We start from the raw sequence: 15,644 nt of genomic DNA, 5'->3' as shown, positions 1-15,644 counted from the left end.
TCAATCCCCGCCCTGCTGCTCCGCCACGATACGGTAAAAGACAGCTGTCAGATTCATTTGTGAATATTAATAATGTTTCCTAGTCTGAAGCAACCCCGCTACACCGTAGCGCTCTACTCACTGCGCGTTGAATTGGCGTCCGCTCTAAAACTGCGTCTAACGTCTGCTGTCGTCCATCCTCAGCCCTCGTGGACTTCCTGGATGTGGGCGGCGCGACGAGCATATCCCAAGAAATAGCTCGTTTAACGGAGGAGTCGGGGCAGGACCTTCCGGAGGAGAATGTTCAGATCGGATCAATTCAAGGCACGGTTGTTGGTCTGCGCTACTACACTGGAACGGTAGGGATCATGCACACAGTTAACGTCCCACAAAAAAAAAAAAAAAACAATTAAAAACGTGTTTTTTTTTTTTTTTTAATTTGCAACTTGCAACCATTTAGCAGTGTAACATAAAAACGTATAAATGGAAACAAGCCATTGACGAAATGCATAACTAAAAGAACAAATATGTAAACAAACGTAATAAAAATAAAATAACCAGTAAATAATATTTACCAGAATTGATTTAGGAATAATGCAAATATGCAGTAGCTAAAACTAAACTAAAAAACAATTCAAAATAAAATTATTTAATTGGTTTAATGGTGTAATAATTAGTTCTATTAAAGTATCAAAAGCAAGAAATCATATGCTTTTATTAGCATAATATTACGGGTATTCTGTAGTCTTTGTTCTAGTCTGTGAAATGCATCACTTCCGTTGAGATTTTTATAAAAGCAAATAGTCGAATAGAATCGACGAATCGTGACAGCTCTAGAAAAAAATAACCATTTTCCACGCAGCTACATCTCTTTGGGTCAGGTTTGTTTAATGAAAATTGACACAGTTTACAAGATTGCAGATGCAGTTCAGCATGCACAATAAACTATTTCCTCCCGCTTAATTCTTCTGATGTACTCATCAGCTGATCTGCACACCTGTCCCATCACAGGGTGTCTATTGCCCTCTAGAGGTTAAAGTAAAATTGAATAATCCCATCATTTGATAACCAGACTCCTGTTTGACTGAAATGTACCGTAGGTCAATAGAGGAGAGATGGTGTCCCTGGTGAGGCAGCCGCAGAATCCCTATGACCGAAACGCAGTGATGGTGGCCAATGTGTATGGAAGTCAGGTGGGACACATCAAGAAAGAGCTGGCAGCTCCAATGGCCTACATTATGGACAACAAGCTGGCCAGGGTGGAAGGGTGCAGTAGTTTCTCAGTGTCTTTTCTACAGGTTTGTTGTTTGTTGCAAATTCATTGTAACAGATTGCTTTTGCGTTTGATCTCCCTAACAGGGTCGTGCCGTACGGAGAGACGAATAAGTTTTCGATGCCGGTAATCCTCACCTTCTGGGGCAAAGAGGAGAACCGAGAAGCTGTGCATAATCAGATGAGACGCCACGGTTTCAAACTTGGCGCTGAGCTCAAAGGTTTACTCTTTTGTTTATTTGCAGCTTGTTTTTCGTCGGTGAACTCATAGTGATTGATATTTTATTATCTTAGGATACGCGACACAAAAATCATTGGGTAGAGACTCCCTCGGCTTGTCCTCAAAAATGAGTGCCGTTCCTTTGACTGTAGAAGAGGTAAATTTCATGCGACAGATGTTAGTTATAAGATATCAAGATAAATTCTTCTTCTTTGTCTCGCATGTCTTTTGTATGGCAAAATCTAGATCTTTTTTTTCTACACTAGACCCAAAACGGTCTCAACAAAAATGTCTGTATAATAAAATACGAACAATATATGTCATGTAGTATGTATCATATTTTCTTGCGTAATTTAGTTTTATTGAATGCCATAATCAGATTCATTTAGCTCTTTTTTTCCTTGCTGTTTTATGACCAAGCAGAGCTATTGAGAACCACCAATCGGTATGTTTATGATGCTTTTTTTAATCATTTAAATGAGCTGGGTAAAAAACTGTATTTTTGTTATGTATCGTATTAGCTGAAGAATGCCTTTGACAAGCTGTTTGATGATTTAATGGAGGATAAAACCAGAGAAATGGAGCCAGCAGAGGTCAGAGCACAGAAACATCACAGCTGTTTGTTTTTTACCGCGGATCTCATCCATCAGTCTCTCTTAATATCTGTTCGTCGTACAGGTGGTGTGCACCTCCCTTCTCCCACATCAGAAGCAGGCGCTCTCGTGGATGACCTCCCGTGAAAACAGCAATGATCTGCCCCCCTTCTGGGAGGAGAAGAGTGGCTTCTACTTCAACGTTCTCACTAACTTTGCAGTAAAGGAAAGGCCAGAGAAAGTGCTTGGTGGGATTTTGGCCGATGACATGGGGCTGGTGAGATGCGCTGGACGTTGTTTTTTTTAGTGCTCAGTAAGCCCTACTAGTGCTTAGTACATTTATGCTGTGTTTCAGGGCAAAACCCTCACCACCATTGCCTTGATAGTGTCTAATTTCCACAATGGGAAGCCTCTGCCGCTGGAACAGGGTGTAAGATCCAGAAATATTTCTTTAACAGAAAAAACATGTGTAGAATTCAAGTTTTGTGATAATGGACTATTAGGACACTGAATGTTTTGAAGTAAGAATTTAATTATTAACTTATTAAAAAATACCTTTTCAGGAAGGATCATCTTCAACTTCAAGAAAGAAATCAGCCTCAAAATGTAAAAAATTTTAAACTTAAAAAAATTATATAATATTTATTTATTTAAGTTATGTGTTGTAGAATACTAACCCATGCAATCATTATATTAATAATATGTGAAGACCATGAGGAATCTTATGAGCCAGCGAGTGCATCCCATTCAAAAAGAGCGCATGCTGATGGTGTCAGTGCTGACAGCATTGAGGAAGATGTACCTCCGAAAAAAGGTTGCTTTCTATTTTGAGTCTTGATGAAATGTACAGCACTGTTCGAAAGTTTGAGGATCACTGGATTTTACAAATATTTTTAAAATAATGCTCAAAAAAGCTGTATTTGTTTAATTAAAAAAACTATAATAATAATAACTTATGTAATATAAGGACACAATCCTTCGGAAATCATTCTAATATGTTGATTTGGAGTTCAAGAAAAAGTTCTTCTTATTTCCATGTTGAAAATCGTGACCTTTTTTTCCCCAAGCATTATTTGTTGAAATGTTTTCAAACAAAAAACGTATCCCAAACCTTTGAACAGTAGTGTAAGTAGTTTTACATAAAAATTTTTGTATCATGCTCGATTGCGTTTCTCATAGCAAAAACCACAAAGAAAACTGCTAAAACATCTGCGAACACCAAGAAAGGTACTCTTAATTGCTTAATTATCCAACAAATTATTATCAAATTATTATCCAACACTTCTATAGCGTTGGATAATACTTTCAGTCACATCTTATGTTCTGGTTCTCTCAATCCCAGGAGTGGTTTTGTTGGATGATGTGGACTTTGCTGCTGCTCTGGATTGCAGTTCCTCACGGGTTGGACCTGCAAAAAAGAGTTCAAAGAAGGGTTCTGGTGAGTGTACCTTTGATCATTTCTTCAGTTTGTTTATTACTGTATGAGAGAGTTTTACAGGAATCCATCTGTATGGGTTGCAGGCACTAGTAAGGTCCCATCTGGATCCGGTGGGGGCTCAGGGGCCAGAGCCACTTTAATTGTATGTCCTCTGTCTGTCCTTAGCAACTGGCTGGTGAGTGTTTCAAATCTGCTCATAAAACCTTTAATAAAACAAAAAAAAAGTCATTAACACACATTGCTCTATCCATCCAGGACCAGTTTGAGCAACATATCCGAGCTGATGTCACATTAAAGGTGTACCTGTACTATGGTGCAGAGCGCAGCCGATCTGTCAAACTTCTGTCTGAGCAAGATGTGGTTCTCACAACATACAGTGTGCTTTCATCAGATTTTGGGGTAAGTGGATTTCAAACGTAGCCTCATGCTCATCATCCTCTCCCAGCTGATATGCAATGGGTAGGAAGAAGATTAGGATTGGAAAAGTTGGATTTGAACAGTTGCATTAAAAGCCAAATCCACTATCTGTACTCTTCACAACATTGTCCCAGCTACTGGCTTCATCTCTTATGTAATTTTTGGTAAAACTAGACAATGGTTGGCAGAGTTTATCTAAATAGCTTTCGCCAACAAGTCAGGCTGTTTGCTCTTTTATTGTAAATAGCTGTTAAAGCTTTGGATACATGGTGAAATTAAACAGTAACTTTAACCCATTACAGAACAAAGCCAGCAGTCCTCTGCACAAAGTGAACTGGCTGAGAGTAGTGCTGGACGAGGGTCACGTGATCAGAAACCCTAACGCTCTTCAGAGCAAAGCTATACTGGAGCTACAGTCAGAGCGCAGGTGGATCCTGTCTGGTACGTTCACTTAAAAGCTTACATGACTACTGTCACATTCCTGGATGATTTCTTTATTTCTGTGATGTTTCGCTCTTAAATAATAGGACTATTTGGTTTATTTGTCTTAAAGGGGTCATATAATGATCCAAAAGATACTCTTTATAAAAGTTCAAGCTTGACCACGCCTTCACATCTCTATGCCACTCTGTGGGATGATTTTCATAACTCCGCCCAAATGTTTATCAAAGAAAGAAGGTGGAATTATTATTGTCGCTTTAGTGTTGCTGCCGGCGCCATGTTCAGGAGGCACGGTGTTTCATTGTAAAAGTGAAACTATTGTGTTGGGCTTCCAAAAGAAGACATAACTTGAAACCACTGGTTAAGTTGTATTCAAAACACTGTTCCAGAACAGTTCAACACAAATATTCTGATGTGTTCAGTGCATTTTACGGAGAAATGATTCTTGAACCTGACTGAGCAGCCTATCTTAGATGTACACAAAGGCTGTATGTTTATGATGCAGTGCGTAAAATAGTCATTATAATCAGTAATTATGTCTCTACTGGATGCCTCACTTGAAATGGCTTTTATTGTTTTTGTGCCATCACGTGGGACACTGCATCACGTTATGGTAAGGGGCCAAAATTTCTGTCACGTGCTTGCGAATTTGGACAATCACAACGCACTGGATAGCTGGCCAATCAGAGCACACCTCGCTTCTCAGAACGATGAGTTTTGTACAAATCGACCCACTTCAGAAAGGCAGGGCTTAGAGCAGAAATTGTAATATACAGTATGTGGACAATAATGTGTTGTTTGAACTTTCAACCGCATAAACACATTGCACCACACCAAATACACAGAATAATGTTCTTTTTAGCCACATCGTACGATCCTTTAAATGCCCATTAAAGACCATCTTTATGGCAATCGTGTGAAATCTTTACCTCCAGGAACCCCCATTCAGAACTCACTGAAGGATCTCTACATGCTGATGTCCTTCTTGAAGCTGAAGCCTTTCGATGTGAAGGAGTGGTGGAACAGAATCATTCAGAGACCCGTGACCATGGGCGACAGAGTTGGACTCAAGTATGCCGACAACAGCTCCGTCTCAAACCGCATCCTTTCAAAGCGTTGCATTTGTCTAGCGTACACTGTAAATGTGTTTTCAGGAACTTGCAAGCGCTGGTAAAGGGCATCACACTGAGGCGCACTAAGAACAGTAAAGTGGCCGGGCGCGTGCTGGTGCAGTTACCTGAACGGAGAGTGTTTGTGCAGCATGTGACTCTCTCCGAGGAAGAGAGGGAGGAGTACGAACAGGTCAGGAAGGAGGGCAGGAAGATCGTCGGCAGGTGGACACACTTTTGCTTACTTTGAAAAGTAGCAATATTACATAAAAGGACAAATAACACGAACAGCTTGCCTTTTAGGTATTTTGAAGAGGGAACCATGATGACAAACTATGCTGACGTGCTGGCCATCCTGGTCCGTCTGAGGCAGTACTGCTGTCACCCCAGTCTCTTGGGAAAATACACAGGGGCAGGTATGAATCAGAGATTAAACAGTCACTGATTCAATTGATATAATTAGTATTACTTAAAATGTTGTGTGTCTGTGGGGGAACAAATATTTTGGATGTGTGCTAGATGATCCTGGGACCCCTAGTGAGCTGCGGGAGCGTCTCATCAATAAGATCACATTGGTGCTGAACTCTGGCTCAGACGAGGAGTGCGCCATCTGTCTAGACTCCTTACGCCAGCCTGTCATCACCTACTGCGCTCATGTGTACTGCAGGCCCTGCATCTGTGAGGTCATCCAATTGGAGAAGGTCAGCATTGTTTCGGTTTCTCTGAGCATGTCCGAGTTTCCTTGAAGACTGTTGATATTGTTGTTTCCGAATATTATTTTTTCTTGTGTCTCACAGGAGCAGGCCAGATGTCCCCTGTGTCGTGCTCAGATCAAGACCAAAGAGCTGGTGGAGTATCCTGGAGAAGAAATGCAGGCCGGAGCAGCCACGGAGGGGAGCTGGAGATCAAGTTCCAAAGTAACTTTAACGTCTACTGATACATGTACTAAGACATTCATGTTGCAGAAGAATTCTTTTTAAAAATAAATATTGTTCTTTTGACCTGTCTTTATCAAAGAATCACCAAAAAAAAATTAATAAAGATAAATAGAACTAAAAGAAATGTTTCTCAAGCACCAATCAGCTAATTATGATCATGAAGAAGGAGAAAAAATGATGCAGGAGAAAAAAGTTCAACACTATTCAGCATTAACAAAAAACATAACACGTGTAATTTTTTGGGCTTAGTATGCTTGAATTGGATCGTCGAAGGTCAGTAGCAAAGACATTGGTTATTAAAATTTGTATAATATTCTTAGTTAATTTGACTCTTTTACATGAGAGCTGTCAGTCCAGACATGGGAAACAAACTAACTGGCGTTATTTATTTTCTATTATTTTCTAAATTAAAAAGTAATGCATTAAAAAAAATATTATTATTATTATTATTACATATCTCATGTTACTTGGAATGCGTTACCCCCTACACTGTATGTATACAGTATAAGTAAACAAATTTATAAAATGTGGGAGCTTTAGAGCAATCCAAAAAATGAATGAGATGGGTAGATATTGACACCTTTTTACTTTCTTGAGGTTAAAGATTAGTTTTGGTCATTACAGGTAGCCATATTTCAATAATTTTCTTTTCTTTATGCAGGTGGATGCTTTGATGAGCAACCTGTTGAAGCTCCGCAATGAAGACCCCACCGTGAAGAGTCTTGTGGTATCTCAGTTTACCAGGTTTATGGATCTTATAGAGGTTCCCTTGAGGTAGTTTTCATTGCTGAGGCTACTATAAACTCCAGGCTGTATTACATACTGAAAGTAGCAGCCATTAGTGGTCGAGTGTGCTGATACTGCTGCTGTCTGCAGGGAATCTGGATTCTCTTTCACACGATTGGATGGCTCTATGGCTCAGAAGACCAGAGCAAAGGCCATTCAGGATTTTCAAGACTCCTCTCCAGGAAGTCCCACCATCATGTTACTGTCACTCAAAGCTGGAGGGGTTGGGCTTAATCTGACCGCTGCCTCTCACGTCTACATGATGGATCCAGTGAGTAAAACTCTATCATCTGCCACTAGGTGGCGGCATTATTGTGTGTGTGCGCGCATACATCTATAATGGGGATTGAATTGACTCTTTTATTCTCTCCGAGAGCTCATTTGTGCTTTTTTTGTCTACTGTTTGTTCAGGCCTGGAATCCTGCAGCGGAGGATCAGTGTGTCGACAGATGTCATAGACTGGGCCAGAGCAGAGATGTGGTGATCACTAAGGTGCAGTATTTGATTTATGTCATGGCAGACGCGCAGAGGAATGATAGTGGCTGACCCCAAAAGCTATTATTACACGCTTTGCATTTTTCTGTGTGGTAAAAGCTAGCGCCGACAAATGTAACATGTTAATGGCTTAACTCTTTTAACATTAAGCAGGGCAAGACATTGACTACAGTGGTTAATTTTTGGCAAAAATGAACACAAATGGAACAACAGAAAGTCTAGACTCTAGAAAAATTGTACAGTTGAGGAAAACTCTTACATCCTTAGAGGGTGTGATGTTTAATCGTCATTTGCAAATAAAACACTTTTAATCCTGCTTGTTCGACAAAATCATCACAGGTTACCAATTTAAAAACTCATCGTCTACTGAGGCCCAAATGTAAGGATGGATTGACCGAAAGAGCTTTCAAACTTTCACAGATTTAGTATTAATATAAATCGGACATTACCATTTCATTTATATTATTTGAATGTCCAACAATTGCTAAAAAGAAACTTAACTATACATTTTGTCTCAAACTGCTGCTTGTTAATAGTACTGCAGCAGTTAACTTTAGATATGGTGTTGAATTAGGGATGTAGAATATGGTCATGCAGAACACATGTTTTAGAACTAATATGTAACTAGTGTGGGAATTGGTCTCTATACTTAATTGTTACTGAACACTCAAAAGACTAACATTTACTTTGGTACATTAAGACTTTAATACTGACAGTATAACTTTAGATTATATTAGTTGGCCTTTCAAGACAGGAAGTTCACAACTGATTAGTCTTTCCTCTATCTGGTTGCATTTAGTTTATTGTGAAAGACTCTGTGGAGGAGAACATGGTGAAGATTCAGAAAAAGAAGCAGGAGCTTGTGGACACAGCTTTCGGAGTGAAAAAGCCACAGGACATAAAACAGGCTCGGATTGAAGAGATCAGAGCACTCATGGAGATTTAGTTTAAGATGAAGTTCACATTTCAGATGGTTTTTATTCGAAGGCAGCACTTTGTTTTTTCCCCACTTCATTGCAAATTGTTCAGATTTGTTTCATTACGAGAACTATACGGTCTTTGTTGATGGATGATTAAACTGCTTCTGACAACAGCAAATTAGGACTCTCACTAGTTCTTTATTTCAGAGGTTGCAGACGAGGGTAAGGTTACAGACTAGTTATGAACAGCTACAGCGTTAACAGCATTACCAGCAGTAGTAACCAGGTGTAGCAAAACCCTTGTGCCTTTTCCCTGCCCTGTAGGCAAGAGCGGAGTGACCTTGGTTCATACAATAAGGAGTTAGCCAGTATTAACAATGCAAGTGAGTTGGCAGCACACAGTGTCTTGTAAACACAATATCATTGCAAAGGCGGTCATTAGATGAATCATATTGAATGTGGAGTGGTGTACAGTATGTGACATTTACAAGGTTTGGTATTGTTTGCTGTATGTTTCCTTTTTTTTTTCCCCTCCTTCAAACATCTATGATCTTCACAAACACAAAAGGCAAATATGTTGTAGGACCATAACATTTACCTTATGGTATTTTAAATACAAAAATAACAGTAGTGTCTTCTTCAGTGAGATCAGAAACAACGCCTGAATGGTTTCGTGTCACGACTCTGGAAATGAGGCTAGTGACGTTGTGTCATTCTAATAACTCCTGTAGTCACAGTGTGTAAGAGGTTGACTTGTTGAGCTGCATAGATGATCTGGACTGGTATAAAAATTAGACGATGTATTTTAAATTGGTTTTTTTTTTTTTTTTAATGTTGTTTCATGGCCTACAAGTACCCTAGTACAAAACTAGATCTGATTATCTTTACCTACAAGTCCTTCACTTTAGGAAGGAATCTAGCTTTTTCTCTATGTTCTCAAAAGAGTCCATTCCCATGTAGTCAGCTTGGCCCTGTTCCCACTTTTGTTTGCGCTCGTGAGACGACATCTGAGGTGCAGGGGGATGATGGGATATGTGCATCTGAGCCATATCAACGTGAATATCACTCTAAGGGGAACAAAAAAAAAAAAAAAAAAAAAACTCAATTGTTACACGCATTTACATTATTTTATTAATAGTACAGTGCATGAAGAGTGTCAATTGATGGAAAGTAATTTGAAAATAGTTCTGTAGGATATAAATACGTCATGTAACAATTTATATATAACATGTTTTAAATTAAACTAATTTCAAGAATTAGGCCTAAAACGGCAGCTTTTTTCCTAAACATTTTGGGTCCATATTTTAAGTGAATTTACAGTCGAGTACGCCTCTCAGTTTCCCCAATCAGTGGACATCTTTCGGTTCCTTTACCTAACTTACTAAACTTAAGTCCTACCACTAAATCTAGACTGCAGACAGAGGAGGCTGAAAACATCCATCAATTCATGGTTTGAAAACACTCCACTTATTGGAGCATGTCCACTTGCTTTTCAGAGAGTTAACCACTTGCATGACCTCGCCTTATATTTACCCAGGATACAAAGTCCAAAAGTATGGTTCCCACTGGAGCCAAAACTAAACCTGTCGAACTACAATTTTAATTATCATGTCTTCATTATAAGGGCTCTTTCAGCAGCCTTTATAGCTGTACCAGCAATACATGTAGCTCTGTCGCAAAAAAATCAATGCATTGACATCGTGCAAAACTCATACACGACCATTTTTTTTGGTGAAGTTTAATCTGCAAATATATGTCCATCTTACTGCCAAGTAGTGATTGGAGTTTTGTGTTATAAAATGGGAAAAAAGGCAGCTAGTCAAACTGTTGCTTACCTCTGTGCATCCGGAATGGAAGGGCTGGTCACCATATTCCTCCTTCATGAGAGGCAATACTGAAGAAGAGAAGAGATCCCACCATTGCAGCAAGAAGTTTGGGTGCATGTCAGATGCATCCTGGGACTGTCCCTTTAATGTTTTGCTTGTGGTGTCATAACTGTAATCCCACGGTTTGACTTTGCCAAGGAAGTGAACTACCTTGGCATCACGGCCATATCTAAAAGACAAAAGGAATGATCAGATCGCTGCCGCCAAAACAAGGTTTCAGAAATCCCAAACACTTGCCAACAGGAAGTACTAAAAAAAAAAAGTGACCTGCCAACTACACTATAATCCTATACGATGGTCAACACTAAGACGTTTATGGCAGGCAGATTTTAGTCAGAAGTTAGTCAAAAGGAAATTTAAGACACTTGTCAGTTTGTGGCATACGGATCAAACTCTACATATAATTAGATCTAATGGGAGCTTGACTAACCAGAGAACAGAGTAAGTGATGCTCATGGAAAAAGATCATGTAACAAACTATTCAAAATGACATTTAGGCTCTGTGTAAAGACCCTAAAATAGCCCCACTATTTTTGGAGGGCAGTATGTATTTGGAGGAAGTTAATGTGCAAGGCCAGGAACAGAAAGGATTTCTGATGCTAGATTCATCTCTTGTTACAATGTTGCTGTGTGACTGGGCTTCAAGTTGACCTTGCCAACCTTCACGCAAACTACAAATACATAGCATCTGCAAGAAAACCTAACTTTGTACAAAAACTCAACTGAAGATAAAGAAAAGGACCGTATGCCAGGAACACCAACTTCTGAAATTAAAGGCTTGTGAAATCTAGCAAGTTCGACTCACTGCTTGAATGCTGGGAGATAGGTGTAGATGGCAATGCTGCTGAGGTTGTAAATGAAAGGAAGGCGTTTCGAAATGTCTGCTGTTGCCCAATCGCCGAAGAAGCTGTTGAGAACGCCCTGATCCCCACCTGATAAACAAGACAAGCAAACAAAAACTGAATGAGAAACCGCACAGTCCTCGAGTCAAGATGATGGTTCAGGGGCTTCACTGTGACTTTGAAAATATTTACCGAAAGTTGTAATCTTCCTTAAACAGATGAAGCAATGAGAAGTTAAGCAAACTGAGGCTTTGGGGAGAGGGGGGGCACGCATGTAAGATTGCTTCAGGAGTCATTTGCTTAACCTTAACCCTTGCTTTCACAAAGGGAATGCAAGCAAAAAAAAACCTGACCTTAGTCTAGCTGCCCCCAGATTATCAGTGAACATGCGAGTCACGTTACATAGGAAAAGCACACGGTGTCCTGTGTATGACAAGACTATGACCGATAACAAGTCAAACATGAAAATTCTGTCATTGTGCATGTATCATTATTCTGCCATTATGAATAATTAACAGCTTGCTTGTTCTACAGCACTGATTTCTAGGGGGTTTTGTGATGCATCGAATCAGCCTATTGGAATATGAATATAAATTAAGTATATAAATAAAACATCCACACACGCCACACAAATAACATAACCACTTTAAATATCTGTGCAAAGGTTCTGCGGGTTTCTCTTGTTGAATATGGCAATATCGATGCAGTCCTTAATTATAACGGGCCAGACAGAACTTGCTGCTTTAGCAAGGGGCGGAGCAGTACTAAAACACCTCCTAGATATTAGCCAACCACAATTCACTGGAACCGCTAAGAAATTGCAACAATTCGCTTTTTGAAAGGAGGGCCTTCATCACACCCGGAAATAAATCAAGCAGTTTGTGTCAGGTTGGGTCATTTAGAGTTAAAATGTGTGAAAAGTAATGCGTCCTGAAAAACAGGAGCATGTTCTAGTAAAACCCCAAAACTCAAGACTTCGTAAAAGGACTTCTTTAATAATCTCTTGAATAAACGAGTCAATGTCAAACATTTCAAATTCTCGTTGCCACCCAGGGGTGAAACAACGCAATCCACAATGTTATTTAAAGCGCCAATAACTTTTGCTCTTCCATAGACAAGTCTTTATTTCCAAACTTTAAAAACTTTCATTGCAGTATTTGAGATATTATTGATTGTAAAACAAACACTTACTAATGCAATTGACAAGACTGAGGCCTAAACACGGAAACTACTGATGTCCTGCAGCCACAGTTGTGAAGTCATTTAAAAGCAGGGGCCTCTACACTTACTACAAAATCTCTTTGCTTATGCTTCAAATATGAACTAAATATTATGCGTTTGGAACACCATTAGTTTGATTAAGAGACCATTTTGATTTCTGAGTGTTCATCTCCCTTGAAGCTAGATATTTTCAAACATTCAGAGATAGGCCATAGGCTATGACATGGTGACTGGGACTAATCAATCACACTACAAGAACCTTCTGTATGTCGTGCTATATATAAACAAAGATAACAAAACATGAGGCAATACCATTTTTTTTCCCCTCCCTCTTTTTTTTTTTTTTTTTTTTTTTTTTTTTACAAAGATGAATACAAAGATGAAACAGAAATATAAACGCCTCCAAGACCTTCAAAACAGAGGTCTACTGATAACTGCTGAGGCTCAGTTCTTTGTTTAAAAGAGGAGTCCTTTTTAACGATAATTTGGTTTAGACATCAAAGCACAGGAATACTGAAGTGACAAAAACAGCAACAAAAAGAGTTGCTTTGGTCGTACAGTACAGGAACTCTTTAACAGGGGTCTAGCAGGAGTCTCTCATTTGAGAGGCTTTTGTTTACTTCATCCCACACAGAGCCCATGAATAACTCCCTCAGGTGGCGTGGTGTAAACCCCGTGCAAAAAAATAAAAATAAATCACAGAGCCACCTTGTGTTCAGCCTACACGCCTGATAAAGAACTCACTCATAGCCATGTTAAACTCTACCAAGTTTGCGCAACAACCCAGGGTTTCAAATATCTTAGACGTTGCTTTTTTATAAAAAATGAATTCCAAAGTGTACAGTTCAACTTGTTTTCCAAAACATTATTCAATGCTAACATATCCCTTTACAGCTTTTCAAAACAAATAAGTGAGTCACTTGCCATCAAAGCTGCCATTCTCTGAACAAGCGGTGAGAAGCTGCCCATAGGTCTCGTTGGACGGACGGAAGACAAACACACCAGAGTTGAAGCAATCAGGCCAACCGGGATCTGGTGCGGCAGAGAGCTCCTCTCGATCAAATAACTCATCTATGTTAGACAAAACCTAGAGACAAGACAAAAGATCAATGGAAAAACTCTCGCTATAAAAACACTAAGAACGTCATGAACAACATTGAGAGCACACTCACTAGAGTATCTGCATCCATAAACACACATTTAGAGTATTCTGTAAGAGTCCAGCAGTGGAGTTTGGTGAAGGTGACGCCCAGGTCAGGTCTCTTCATCATGGCCAAGTGTGCAGCATCCCTACTGTCCAGCACATCCACCAGCCTGACCTCGTCATAGACCTTGCGAAGCACTGCTCTGCAATGTAGCAGGGCACAATGTGAGACTGACTGATCAATAGATCACACTTCCGCAGGGTGAAAAATACTCTGCGTGACAGAACAAAGCAGTTGAAAACTAAACCGTGCTACAAAACATAGCAAGCTCTACCTGGAGGGTTCAGAGACATGGGGGCCAATCAGGGCCACTAGTTTCCTCGATGTGTTGTGGTTCCTCAACGACTTGCCAAGTACCATTGCTCCTTTGGCATAATTGTCAGTTGTGGCAAGGGTGACAAAAGCCTGGTCTGTAACACACAAAAACACCATCTTTTATTGTATGCATTTGAATTCATGTAATATATTGCACATGCAATTTAATTTTTATTTTTGAATTGGCGGACACTAGAAGCGTTGCACAACCATTCACATTACTTGTAGAAATCATACTGTAAAGTAAATGTGAAAAATTAAAAATGACAAACGCTACAACTACACCCGTTTATAGTGCAAACCGTTTAACTGTTAGGTGAACAGTTATTCTTTTCCTTGTTTGATAATTCATCTAACAAATGAATCTAAGAAATGCCTTACAACAGTCCAATTTGCGGTCAGCAGCTTTTGAAATGGCCTTTTTTTAAAACATAACAGTACTGGGATTTCGATAGTATTCCTAAACCACATTACCGAACAGCCAAAACCTAGAGTGGAGCTCTAGCCGAACGATAAGAGAACATTTTGAGCGAAGTAGAGGAACAACGTCCGTTCCACTCAAAGATCCAGAGCGGGTTTCCATCAGTGCGCGCCTGGCGACACCTAAAATGATGCTTCAGCATCTCGAGAAACTTTTTGTTGTTAGAGAAAGAAATGTATTCCATGCAATTATTTAATGTAGAAAATAAAACGACACGCCGTGAGATTTTTTGGGTGAAAAATAAACCTAGCATAATACTTAAATACGCATAAAAAAGGGAAAATGTTTCGTTGTCGGTGCTCTTATTTGAAACTAAACCTGCAAAAGAACGTGCGCGGCTCTCATACTTGTCATTTTTGAGTGATACTGATTATTTTTGATGTTTGCGTTCATTTAACAATAACCGACGCACTAGCACATGTTTGAGGAACTGATTACAATCCGTCCGAGCTAAAGAAAGCGCGCTTTAAATGCTGTGTTGAGACAGATGGACTAATGCTCTGCGGTGCCGCACTGAAGCGACAGCTCTGCTCTTCCTCCATGTAACCGTCAACACTGCGCACCAAACAACTGCGTATGAGACGCCACTAGGCCCTTCACGCAGCAGCCCAGACGCTTTACTGTGCACGTCGTCAAATATTAAAGGACAACGCGCACAGATAACGCTGAAATAAAATGCCAGCGATGATATCCAGCGAGTTCCGCGACCTCCGAGGCAGCGCGTGCTACAGGCTGCATTCGTGCTACTCGCGCAAAACACAACTGCCTTTTACTTCGTTATTACAGGCACGGGCGATACGTGACGGTTCTTAACGTTGCCTACCTGCCATGGCTCACGTAACAGCCAGACCGAACCGGATACAAGGCCTCGGTGAGAAACGCTGGAGAGAAGCGGTACGTGGTCTGTCAGAGGATTTATACCAGCGACATGACTTTCACGGTCACATGACCCCTGACTACAGACACGCCCCCCTCACTTACCACTACTTCAGTTAAAAACACTGGAAACTCACACTTCCAGGATCTGAGATAAAACAAACGAGCTATGCATATGTTTAATTCAAAGCTTAATTCAGAATTAGAAAA

The 15,644-nt window shown here is 40.0% G+C and overlaps 2 protein-coding genes and 1 long non-coding RNA gene across 4 annotated transcripts in view; 1 reads left to right on the top strand and 2 right to left on the bottom strand.

Annotated features, from left to right (window-relative positions):
- hltf (helicase-like transcription factor) overlaps window positions 1-8,786 on the top strand; it is a 9,305-nt gene extending 519 nt beyond the window's left edge. For both annotated transcript variants that reach the window (XM_043224954.1, XM_043224945.1), the window contains exons 2-25: window positions 1-33; window positions 184-338; window positions 1,080-1,246; window positions 1,339-1,472; window positions 1,546-1,628; window positions 1,993-2,064; window positions 2,150-2,341; window positions 2,420-2,494; window positions 2,628-2,670; window positions 2,774-2,878; window positions 3,244-3,291; window positions 3,407-3,502; window positions 3,586-3,677; window positions 3,758-3,901; window positions 4,222-4,360; window positions 5,296-5,431; window positions 5,515-5,694; window positions 5,773-5,885; window positions 5,989-6,170; window positions 6,267-6,386; window positions 7,069-7,181; window positions 7,284-7,464; window positions 7,605-7,685; window positions 8,488-8,786. The exon at window positions 1-33 is cut by the window's left edge. In XM_043224954.1, the coding sequence (XP_043080889.1) occupies window positions 1-33; window positions 184-338; window positions 1,080-1,246; window positions 1,339-1,472; window positions 1,546-1,628; window positions 1,993-2,064; window positions 2,150-2,341; window positions 2,420-2,494; window positions 2,628-2,670; window positions 2,774-2,878; window positions 3,244-3,291; window positions 3,407-3,502; window positions 3,586-3,677; window positions 3,758-3,901; window positions 4,222-4,360; window positions 5,296-5,431; window positions 5,515-5,694; window positions 5,773-5,885; window positions 5,989-6,170; window positions 6,267-6,386; window positions 7,069-7,181; window positions 7,284-7,464; window positions 7,605-7,685; window positions 8,488-8,634 (2,831 nt within the window). In that variant the 3' untranslated portion in view covers window positions 8,635-8,786. The remainder of the gene's footprint in view (window positions 34-183; window positions 339-1,079; window positions 1,247-1,338; window positions 1,473-1,545; window positions 1,629-1,992; window positions 2,065-2,149; window positions 2,342-2,419; window positions 2,495-2,627; window positions 2,671-2,773; window positions 2,879-3,243; window positions 3,292-3,406; window positions 3,503-3,585; window positions 3,678-3,757; window positions 3,902-4,221; window positions 4,361-5,295; window positions 5,432-5,514; window positions 5,695-5,772; window positions 5,886-5,988; window positions 6,171-6,266; window positions 6,387-7,068; window positions 7,182-7,283; window positions 7,465-7,604; window positions 7,686-8,487) is intronic.
- Window positions 3,333-3,945, bottom strand: LOC122328936. Its single transcript, XR_006247857.1, has 3 exons — window positions 3,806-3,945; window positions 3,561-3,705; window positions 3,333-3,472 (listed from the first exon to the last, which is right to left on the bottom strand). It is a non-coding gene; the product is annotated as an uncharacterized LOC122328936 (long non-coding RNA).
- On the bottom strand, window positions 8,787-15,533 carry gyg1a (glycogenin 1a). Its single transcript, XM_043225009.1, has 7 exons — window positions 15,382-15,533; window positions 14,037-14,172; window positions 13,730-13,904; window positions 13,482-13,644; window positions 11,300-11,426; window positions 10,444-10,663; window positions 8,787-9,675 (listed from the first exon to the last, which is right to left on the bottom strand). Exons 1-7 carry the CDS (start codon window positions 15,386-15,388, stop codon window positions 9,508-9,510), a joined length of 996 nt encoding a protein of 331 aa, XP_043080944.1. The 5' UTR covers window positions 15,389-15,533; the 3' UTR covers window positions 8,787-9,507.
- Window positions 15,534-15,644: the final 111 nt, after the last annotated feature.

The sequence above is a fragment of the Puntigrus tetrazona genome, chromosome 2 (genome assembly GCF_018831695.1).
Source record: "Puntigrus tetrazona isolate hp1 chromosome 2, ASM1883169v1, whole genome shotgun sequence".
NCBI lineage: Eukaryota > Metazoa > Chordata > Actinopteri > Cypriniformes > Cyprinidae > Puntigrus > Puntigrus tetrazona.
This window is presented reverse-complemented; position numbering and strand designations above follow the sequence as displayed.